This window comes from Epinephelus fuscoguttatus, linkage group LG12 (assembly GCF_011397635.1).
Source record: "Epinephelus fuscoguttatus linkage group LG12, E.fuscoguttatus.final_Chr_v1".
Classification (NCBI taxonomy): Eukaryota; Metazoa; Chordata; class Actinopteri; order Perciformes; family Serranidae; genus Epinephelus; species Epinephelus fuscoguttatus.
The window spans coordinates 25,738,603-25,748,671 of record NC_064763.1 but is presented as its reverse complement, the minus strand read 5'-3'; the positions used below and the strand labels follow the sequence as shown (position 1 = coordinate 25,748,671).

Sequence of the window (10,069 nt, the reverse complement as noted above, 5' to 3'; positions counted from 1 at the left end):
GTACACCCACCACTGACTCACTGAGGTCAGATGCGGTGCTCTATTCTGTGTCTGTACCAGTCTTCCATGCCTGTTTTTTGTTATATCTGATAAAGCTGGTTAAACAGTCTGAAATTAGGTTGTATGAGAAGTGGTATGATGGGATGTTCCAGTCCCCAGTGTGTTTCTGGGATTTCAAGTTTGACTCTTAAGATCTCCATAGAGAGGCACCCAAAAGCATCTACTTGCCTTCTCTCAGAGCTGAAAGCATGACTGTTCTTCTTTAATCGATATCACAGAGTCACCCCTCATTTATTTCAATTTTTATTTTTAATTGACATGCAGTCAACAATATTTTCAATCAGACAGTGTAACTGATGTTCACATTCTGCAGGTAGAGAAATATGTACAGTAACATGGCAGTGCCTGCAGCCTCATCCCTGTTTATTTCCTTGAATAAATCGTGCAACAACTTCTAACCCTTAAACGAATATTATTGTCTAGCATTTTAAGCAGTCAGCATTAGCACTTTGATATTCCTCTGCAACTTATTTCACACTTAAAATGGGTTTCAGTGCATTGTATTAAAAGGCTGGAATGCAGTAAGCATCGGAAGACACCAGCTGCTCTATCCTAAGACATACATGAGATGTAATTCTTCACACAGGGCTGTATTAACAGTCTGTTACCATGACGTTACCAGAGTGGACAAAGTGAAATTAGACCAAGTCAGTGAGGCTGGAGCGAGAAGAAACGGAGGCATCTGCCATGGTGAGGAACTCAACCCAGTTCTGATAGAAGCCACGTGAATACTCTCCCGTGTCAATGACGAGCCCCCACAGGCGTCTCTGGCCCGTTTTGTTCCTCAGAGCCAGCTGAGCCTCCCGCTCTGTCACATTGAAGCTGATGTTTAGAACCTGTGCCACTAGCAGGTAAAGCAGTCCACCTGTGACAATGCTGCTGTACCAGGCACAAGTGAAGCAAAGTGCCATGCTGTAACGATAAAGAGAGAGCAGATGTAGTATTACAGGAGTATAATAAAACATCTGAAATGTATTTAACAGTGCAACATTATGAATGTTTAAAACTGGCCATGTTCCACCCTGGCACCAGGACCCGGACAATCTTCATTTACAGTAAATGTGACACAATCCAAAGCAAAAAAAGGAAAATTGCAGTGCTTAAAATGTGTATGTACACATGCACACCTTGCCAGTAGTGTATCCGCTAGTTTTCTAAGACAAAATAAACAATATTACATATATAAATAAAAGGATTACCACACTTTAATTATGACAAATGCTACAAAAATCATGTCTTAAAGGTCCAGTGTGTAGGATTAAGGGGGGTATATTGGCAGAAATGGAATATGATATAACATGTATGTTTTTGTAGTGTATAATAAACCTGAGAAAAAGAGTCATTGTGTTTTTGTTACCTTAGAATAAGCTTTTCATGTCTACACAGGGAGCGGGTCCTCGTCTACGTAGATTGCCGTGTTGCACTGTCATGTTTCTACAGTAGCCCAGAACGGACAAATCAAACACTGGCTCATATATATCAATCATATCAATCAAATATTGCCATTCGCGTTTTCGCATCAGCCACTAGTTCACACCCTCTCTGCAAAGAGAGCGTCAGAAAAATAAAGATTTTTTTCTTATGTGTTTTTACCAGTTTAAATCGCTGAGTTTGGGAGTTAATAGTCTCGCTCACCAGACCTTTCTCAAGAAAAGAAAGGTCTGGCTGCACCAACTCTCATTTTAAGATAGGAGAAAAAACGCCCCGGCTTTTTTTATTTCTTTCAACCAATCACAATCGTTCTTGGCGGTGCCACAGCAACGGTGCGCTTGAAAACTGCTACACAACTGGAGGTGGTAGATTCAGCTGGTTGTAATCTGCAATTTTCACCACTAAATCCCCCTAAATCGTACACACTTCACCTTTACCTTTTCTTGTGAAATACTACCACAAAATATTAGCAACTTCTATAAATAGTTGTCTGTCAAAGGCATCTTTAAATTGTTTCACACAAGTACTGAAAAAGACATAAGTGTGGAACAGGGGCATCTTTCTACATAAATTATGTCCTTGCCAATACTGTTGACGAAACCGCTAATTATTAGTTAGCATTATCTACAGTCAACCAACAAAGTTCAGATTGTTTTTTGTTTTGTCATCTGCAGTCATGATAGAGACAGCACATTAAAGAGTATTGTACCTGGACTGACTGTAAGCGCCGGGGCAGTAGAGGAGAGCCGTCATCAGATACTGTCGAGGACAGAGGCTGCATAGCACCAAACTGATCCCATACACAGAGGTCAACACGAACACTGTGACGGTGAACAGGAAACTGCGATGGTTTGCCTGTCCGACACAGCTGTTTATCCTACGGTACCTCAACACATACAGACAAAACACAGACACACAACACAATGTACCAGTTTAGAGATTAAAGCAGCGGTGCCTGAGAATGTGGCTCCACACACCTACTGTTGTGTTTAAAATAATGCTCAAACATTTAAAAGTTTTGAAGTTTACAGTTGATTAACTTGTGTTAAAGCCCTGTTCAGTGATGGCCTCGTCCTTGTGGTTAGCCAGCAATAGTGTCTTTGGATTGTTTGGACTCCGGTAAACCTGAAGCAGGTCTAGTTTAAAGGAGCTCTATATGATATATGATATGATATATCCTATAGAGCTCTGTTGAGCTCAGTTTTGCCCAAAACAGTGTGTCTGCCTATTTGTAAATGTCAAGCCCAGAGGTATTCAGGTTGTTGGGTGCCATCAACAGATTTACACTTGGTATTAGCAGTGTGCATTTTACAAGCAGGTGGTTCGGTGGTGCAGTGGTTAACATTGTCGCCTCACAGCAAGAGGGTTCCTGGTTTGACCCCAAGGAGGGGGGTTCAAACCCTACGGGTGGCGGAGCCTTTCTGTGTGGAGTTGGCGTGTTCTCCTCATGTCAGCGTGAGTTTTCCCTGGGTTCTCCAGCTTCTTCCCACAGTCCAAAAACATGCACGTCAGGTTAATTGGTGACTCTAAATTGTCCGTAGGTGTAAATGCGAGCGTGAATGGTTGTCTGGCTCTATGTGTCAGCCCTGTGATAGTCTGGTGACCTGTCCAGTGTGTGCCTCGCCTCTCGCCCAATGTCAGCTGGGATAGGCTCCAGCACCCCTGCGACCCATAACAGGATAAGCAGTTATGGGAAATGAATGATTGAACTTTACAAAGTGCACCTAAATTGGCTGATAATTGTGTAACCTCATGGTCTATTGGTTAGTTTGAACCTTCCTGGTTTCTGTACTGTGAAGGAAAACAGAGGTAGGTGGAGTTTTTGCTGAATATGTGATTATTGGTGTAATTACAGGGCAGTTATCTAATCTGTCTTCTGTATTTATTTTCATAACCTTTAGTGAATGCACAATAAAGAAATGTATAACTAACTTAGAGGTGACTCACAAGCCATGCAAGAAATGGAAAAATATATATGTTATATTCAACCCACCAGACGCAGTGGTGGTCCAGGCGCTGTACACAGGATCCACAGGTTCGACAGTGTCCGGCCCGCGGGGGTCGCATTATTTTGCACAGAGGACACCTGCTCCATTTTGCTGCCAGGGCCTCTTTTGTTGTCTGCAACTCTGCTGCAGTCCCTGAGAAGGCTGCTGATTGGATAGATCCATTAAGGTGTGTAGAGTCTTTGTTAGCCTCCTGACTGTGACTGTCTGCCTCATGTAGGGAAGAGGTCACAAATCCCGGGCCTCTCTTGGTGTGAATAAGAGAGACGATAGTGACGATCATTCCAGCAGTCACAGTACACAGCTGCAGCTGGCTGATGTCCCCACGAGGTAAAATCTCTGTGATGAAGAGGTAATACATGTAGAACAGGGAGAAGAGAGCAAGAGTGAGGAAGAAGAGGGTCCGTCTCTTCTTTTTATGCGTGGCGTAGTAGTACCACAGCACCAGGCCGGGCAGAGCTGTCAGGATGATAATACCCAGCAGGTAGTGCAGGGCTGCAACCCGCAGCAGGACGGGTAGCAGCACCAGGGCCGGAATCATGGAGATCTCCAGGTTGTCAATTATGGCCCCAAGTACAGGAGACTGACATCCACCTTTACCTGGTATGTCTTTCAGCCACCTGCAGAGAGCAGTGTTTGAAGTCAAACATTTGTAATCATGAACGTGGCCGATACAGTTGTTTTTGTCATCGGTGATCAGTGGAAGCAAATTCAAATTCAAAATGTACAGTGTAGCTTACACTGATTGTGTAATGGCACAGGAAGGGAGACATTAGGTTCATTTTTTTTTACTTTGTCAGCGCATCTCAGGTATCAGACTGTCAGACAAGCTATGAGGCCCCCAATCTGCCCCACTGTCTGTGTTATTTACTGTATGTGTGAGGGCTGTTCCTTTTGCAGTAGCTTGATAAAGCATGTAAGCACAGCAAACACTTAAATAACAAGGACTTGAAATGCAGATTTTAATTCAGGCCAACTCTACAAGCCAGAAGCTCAGAATGAGTGTTACATTAAATATTAGGAAACATCAAGGAAAATATAAGAGAAGAAACAGTCGTGACAACAGTAACAGCATTGGAGGAGCCAGACTTTGGTGTCAGTTCTATTGGAATCAATAATAATAATAATATTGATGATGATAATAATAATAATAATAATAATAATAATAATAATAACTTTATTAAGGACACAGAAAGTTCCATCGCGTACCACATAAAAACAGACAAATGTCTATGTACAAAAATACAATATAATAAATACAATATGTATATAAAAAAGACAAGAAATACCCCACACTACATAATGCAAGTTCATATAAAAAGACAAAATTCAATAAACTGTACCCACAAACAAGCTAGAGAGCCAGTGGCCCCACAGTCTTGATGAAAACCTGACTGAGCTCAGTTCAGGGCTGGCCAAGGCCTGGATGATACCATTTTCTGAGACAGACAGCCTGCACATATATGGATATATACGATTGCGTATTAAAGCAGGGCAGGTAGGCACACCAGCTAGGGCTGGCACTGCAGTTGTCTGCAATAACAAGAAAAAACAAGCACATAGAATTAGATAAAAAAGAAAAACATCTGCCAGCATTGCTTAATGTTTGTTTTAGTTTTTTTTTAACCTGGTGTGAGGATTTTTCAATTTAAGTCAGTCTGGCTCCTCGAACACTGTCATTATCGTCCATTCGACCATTCCTTCTTTTATACTCTAATTGGGAATTATTAGGAAATGTGTATTGCTTTGTTTCTAAAAGTGAGAAGATAGATACCACTGCCATTTGTCAGTTAAATTCAAAAACTGAATTTAAATGTCCGAAGATAACAATATCTGCCTACCAGCACCTCTGAACCTCACTGATACACATATTATTCCTCATGTGGCTGATCCTTGTAAAAAACAAACAAAAAATGCTATTTTACTGTGGTGTTAAGGGGCACTCTCCAGTCATTATGCTAAGCTAGCTAACCAGCAGCTTTATATTTCACTGACATATATATATAGTAGTGGTATCAATCTTTCAAAGTTATCATATAGTAGCCCACAAAAAGAAACTTTACAGCAGAATCTAAAAAGAGATATTGAACTTTTTTATATACAAAAGTGTTACTTCTAGTGACTAACATTTAGTCTTATATGCTTATTATACTTTCCAGTACAGAACTTCTTTCTGTTCTAGTGGTAGCCTACTTAGTACCGACCCTTTTCCTCTAAGCCCTTCATACCTGCTGAAGGTTTCGTCCAAATCTTCACAGTCACAGCAACATCCGTACTGGTCAATATCACACTCACAGCAGCACATAGGGTCATCTGGTTCTGGAGGTTTCAACTTCTCCCATTTCATAATGGCTTCCTAAAGATGACGTTGAAGTTTACGAGCTGTCATTTCAACAGAAAGGGCCATCACTTTCACTGTCGTCTTTAATGGGTGTGTAATAATTTGCCATTAGTATCTAAACATACACTCAAGTACACACACACACACACACACACACACACACACACACACACACACACAAGATCTCACCCTAACTCACATACAGTATTAACTATACATGTTACAACAACTTATACTGGACTCAACCTTTACCTGCAACTCACTACAAGATCTCATGTTTATTATAAAAGTTAATAATTTCCTAAATCAGAAGATTCTCAGTCCCCAGGAGCTTCTAATGTAATTTGTTGAAACAAGGCCACTGTGTCCACAGGGACAAACTATCTGGGCCAGCAAACTCAAGTCCTCAACACTCAGACATGTACTTGAGTTATTGTCAGTGTGAGTTATTATTTTATGATGTCATATGGAGCTTGATCCAAATCTATACAGAAATCAAAAGAATAAATATTAAAAACAGGAAGACAATATATATTTTGATTGCCTTATTGTAGTTCCCTAATTCAGCAGTTTTTGTAAGGCTTCATATCAGACTGCATTAAGCAGTATGGTTCACCATCAATTACTTATTTAACTCTTTATTCACATTTTCTAGGTGTTAATAGTTAAAAATTCACAAAGCCAAAATAAACTCTCTCTGAACTCACCTTTTGACTCCGCAACAAAAATCCAGAACCATCAACACATGTGGGCTGAAATCTCTCCAGGTGAAAGTTAAGCAGTCCTCAGCAGACGATGAAGAGGAAGATGATTCACAGAGATGACCCCTTGTCACCAAGCTCCTGTGATGTACTGAGGGAGAAAAAATGAAAACAGCAGCCTACTTTCTCGTCAGTCATTTGTGTTGAAAAAAGAAAATTGGCATGTCTCTGCTGTGGCGTTGCTGCGGCAACACCGTGTCAGTGCACTGAGATGGTTTTCATTTCTTGGATTCCCACGGTGGAAGTGTCCCAACAGAAGGCAACTTGGATTCCTCCAGACAAGTGGCTTGATATTGTGTTGCATCTGCCAGCTCACTTCTCCCCAGACTATCCTCCTCGCATTTCATTAAGTAGTTCAGTCGTAGTAGTTAAGTTGTTCCCTTGCATAGCCTACTTCTTCTGCTTTACAACTTCCATCAGTGTAACTTTGAACACTGGCATGCTTGGTAAATATAGGTGCTACCTCAACTGGTTGTGGCAGGCAGAGTGCCAGTCTTTTAATGCCCCTCTCCACAGCTGACCTGCTATGTTGAGGTGTTCAAAAGCTGTAACAGCAGCCCTGACAATCCACACTGAGCTGGACGATATGAGAAACATGACAGGCACTCATAGATGAGAAAGTGAGCGATGATCCACAGGGCAGCCCCACCCTCGGGGATCACATTTCCTCCCATAAGCAACCTGACCTCGCTGCTCGCACACAGAAAACTCTAGAAGAGTGTGTGTGTGTGATGGGAGGGGAAACCAGGGGGCTCCTCTGTCTCTATACATTACACTCTTTGTGTGACATTTGTGACAAGTGAATAGTAACAGTGGTAATATAATAGGTGATCTCTGCAGGGAAGTTTTCTTTTCTCCTGCCCCCCTGCAGAGAGTTAGAGCATGGGGTCACATATAAATCAGCTCCCCTGCAGGTGCTGGGAACTTGGGTTCAAATTCTTGCTCATGAACACTTTAGCAGAGAGCTTGTTTGCCAACACAAGCTTTAAATGATCACTATTTCCATGTTTTCAAAAAACAAAATTACCACATTAATTGGTTGCAACAGTTAGCTGAAGATAAGGGGAAGCAAAATGGGAAATAGCAGCTTTTTAAAAAATAATCCATCAGAAGTGAGAGCTCAGAGAACTAGGAAAGCACACCTGCATCTGGAGGATGAGCAGCTTGCAAATACCATGAAGTTTAAGCCGTCAGGGATGTGCAGCAGTTGCAAGAGTTTGCTAATATTAGAGACGTGACAGTCAATAATTACAAAAAAAGAGTATGTAATTATTCTCTCCACTTTAAGTTCTGTTATTGCGTTCTTTACACACACACTCTGCCCGTCTGTGAGTCATTACCAACTAAAGAATAAGAGACAGAGAAGCAGGTGCATTGTAAGCTATGGGCTGGTACTGTATATCCTGTGATCCCTGAAACCTCTTAATGTCCGCACCAGCGTGGGTCTGGATGGACTGAATCAATGCAGAGAAAAAGATGCTGCTCTTGCTCCTGCGGGTTTTGCTTCCATTAGTCTTGATGGAGCCCGGAACCTGAGATAGCGGCTCTAATCTGTTTTGGAGGAATTAATGCTGTGAGCCAGGCTGAACCAAGAGTGCTTGCTGAAGATGACGTCTCAGCAAACTACGACTGATGCTCTGCTTAGAACAAACAGCATGGCGAGAGAACGTGGTGTTGCTGTCATGTCCGAATCCCTCTGCTCTTTCCTGTGTGTGTCATATCCCTCCACGTTTTAGGAAAGTGCTTGAGTCCTAGTTTAAAGGCCCTTAAAATCTTTATTTCTCAATTAGTGTATAACTATGAACAATTTGGTCTCATATTAACACCCAACTTTCTAGCAAAGTTTAGACATTATGGGTTATTTCATGATAGACTTTCATATATTTTTGTTGTGTCTGTGTGCGTCGCACTGATTTCAAGTGGGAAGGATTTGTTGAAAAGAGGTGACGTCATGTACTTCTGTGCACCAATCAAATGTTGCAATATTTGAATAAAAATCTGATGACGGTTGAGGGGTTGTTTGCTCAGTCAAATCTGATCAAACCATGCCCACACAGTCCTGATAAAGCATATTAGCTGAGCTTCTGTGTTAATCTCTTAATAAAAAATAAATGAATATGTTATTTCCAAACCTTTAACTTTGATTATTGAACATTTAGTTAAAAAAAAATCAAATTTTTATGCTCAGATTTTGCAGCTTTGCCAGAAAATGTAATGATTGCTCAAAAATACCAATTATTTGTGGGTCTGATTCAGCCATAAATAAATTCTAAACATGTGGCGAGCCTTATGACATTTTCACGAGGGTTGGATCTGCTCCTCAGGCTGGTAGTTTAGGTATTTAAAAAAATCCCAGATATGTCCAGCTGAATTTTAGGGAATTAAGTATAAAATGTTTAGAATATTTTCAGCTGATGTGACAGTGCAGGTATACAAAAAATTGGGTGTTGTGGACTGAAATATTCCACTCAGTCTGAAGCATCATGATGCTTTAATGAAATGTAGAAACAAGTAGACAGATGCATAATATATTATAGTGTCATACGGTGCAACGTAGCTGTGTCAAAGCTGCTAAAAATACATTTATGAGGAAAATAAGGTTTCAAGAGGTTATTCAATCAGGAGGAGCCTTTTTATGACAGTTGCCCTGCAGCATTCAAATGTGTGTGTGCCACCTAGAGGTGAAAGTCTTTCAATGATTGTGTGTTGAGTTGCAGCAGTCAGAGGTCCATTTTCACACTCTTGTTCAGCTATTTCAAAAGTGAAAGAGCAACAGAAATGTATGTATAATAAAAGTAAACAGAACTCCCTCTGAATAGCCAGTCTCAAGGATCAGGTGCTGGTTGGCCGCAGGAACATCTCAGATAACTCATGTTGCATAGTTACAGTTAACATCCATGTCTGTGCAGAGTCTGTAGCCATGACTGTTGAAAATGCTTCAAATATGGATGTTACGGCAGAGATGCTAGAAATTCTGAGACACAAATGCTTCACATATGTTTAACCCAGCAGCACAGATGATCTATACTATCAGCACAGCTTCAAAATGGACACACAGGTTTACCCAGCTCAGTATCTGACTAAATGTCTCCCCTTTTGCTCCTGAGTTATGGTGTTGAATTATGGCCAGAAAAGTGTTTTTGCAGAACATTATGATGTCACGTTGAAGTTGACCTTTGGGATATAAAATGCTATCAGTTTATCCTGTTAGACATTTGTGTTAAATTTGGTTAAAATTAGCATTTAAATTCTTTAGTTATGGCCAAGAAAATGAGTGACCTTTGACCACCAAATTCTAATCAGTTCATAATTGATTCCGAGTGGACGTTTGGGTATCACGTTTGCGAGAATGAGACGGATGGTCGGACAGACGTGCAGACACGAAGACAGATGGGCAACCCAAAAACATATCCCCCCCGGCCACAGCTATCGCCCACAGAGGCATTAAAAAAACAAAAACCTTTATCATG

General features: G+C 41.1%; 1 protein-coding gene across 2 annotated transcripts; it reads right to left on the bottom strand.

Annotated features, from left to right (window-relative positions):
* Positions 1-225: 225 nt before the first annotated feature.
* On the bottom strand, positions 226-7,162 carry LOC125898347 (palmitoyltransferase ZDHHC23-A-like). 2 transcript variants are annotated; one of them, XM_049592123.1, is made up of 5 exons: positions 6,546-7,162; positions 5,726-5,879; positions 3,485-4,117; positions 2,201-2,368; positions 226-972 (listed from the first exon to the last, which is right to left on the bottom strand). In XM_049592123.1, the coding sequence occupies exons 2-5, from the start codon at positions 5,842-5,844 to the stop codon at positions 699-701; spliced, it is 1,194 nt and encodes a 397-aa protein (XP_049448080.1). In that variant the 5' UTR covers positions 5,845-5,879; positions 6,546-7,162; the 3' UTR covers positions 226-698. The 2 variants fall into 2 exon arrangements, with proteins under 2 accessions (XP_049448080.1, XP_049448079.1); XM_049592122.1 differs by having other exon boundaries at positions 5,726-5,853.
* Between the last annotated feature and the right edge of the window lie 2,907 nt (positions 7,163-10,069).

Coding starts and splice junctions, on each gene's coding strand:
- LOC125898347 (XM_049592123.1), bottom strand. CDS start 5,844: ATGAAATGGGAGAAGTTGAAACCTCCAGAACCAGATGACCCTATGTGC. Junction 4,118..5,725: donor TTGGACGAAACCTTCAGCAG/GTATGAAGGGCT, acceptor TGCTCTCTGCAG/GTGGCTGAAAGACATACCAG. Junction 2,369..3,484: donor CTGGACCACCACTGCGTCTG/GTGGGTTGAATA, acceptor GAGGTACCGTAG/GATAAACAGCTGTGTCGGAC.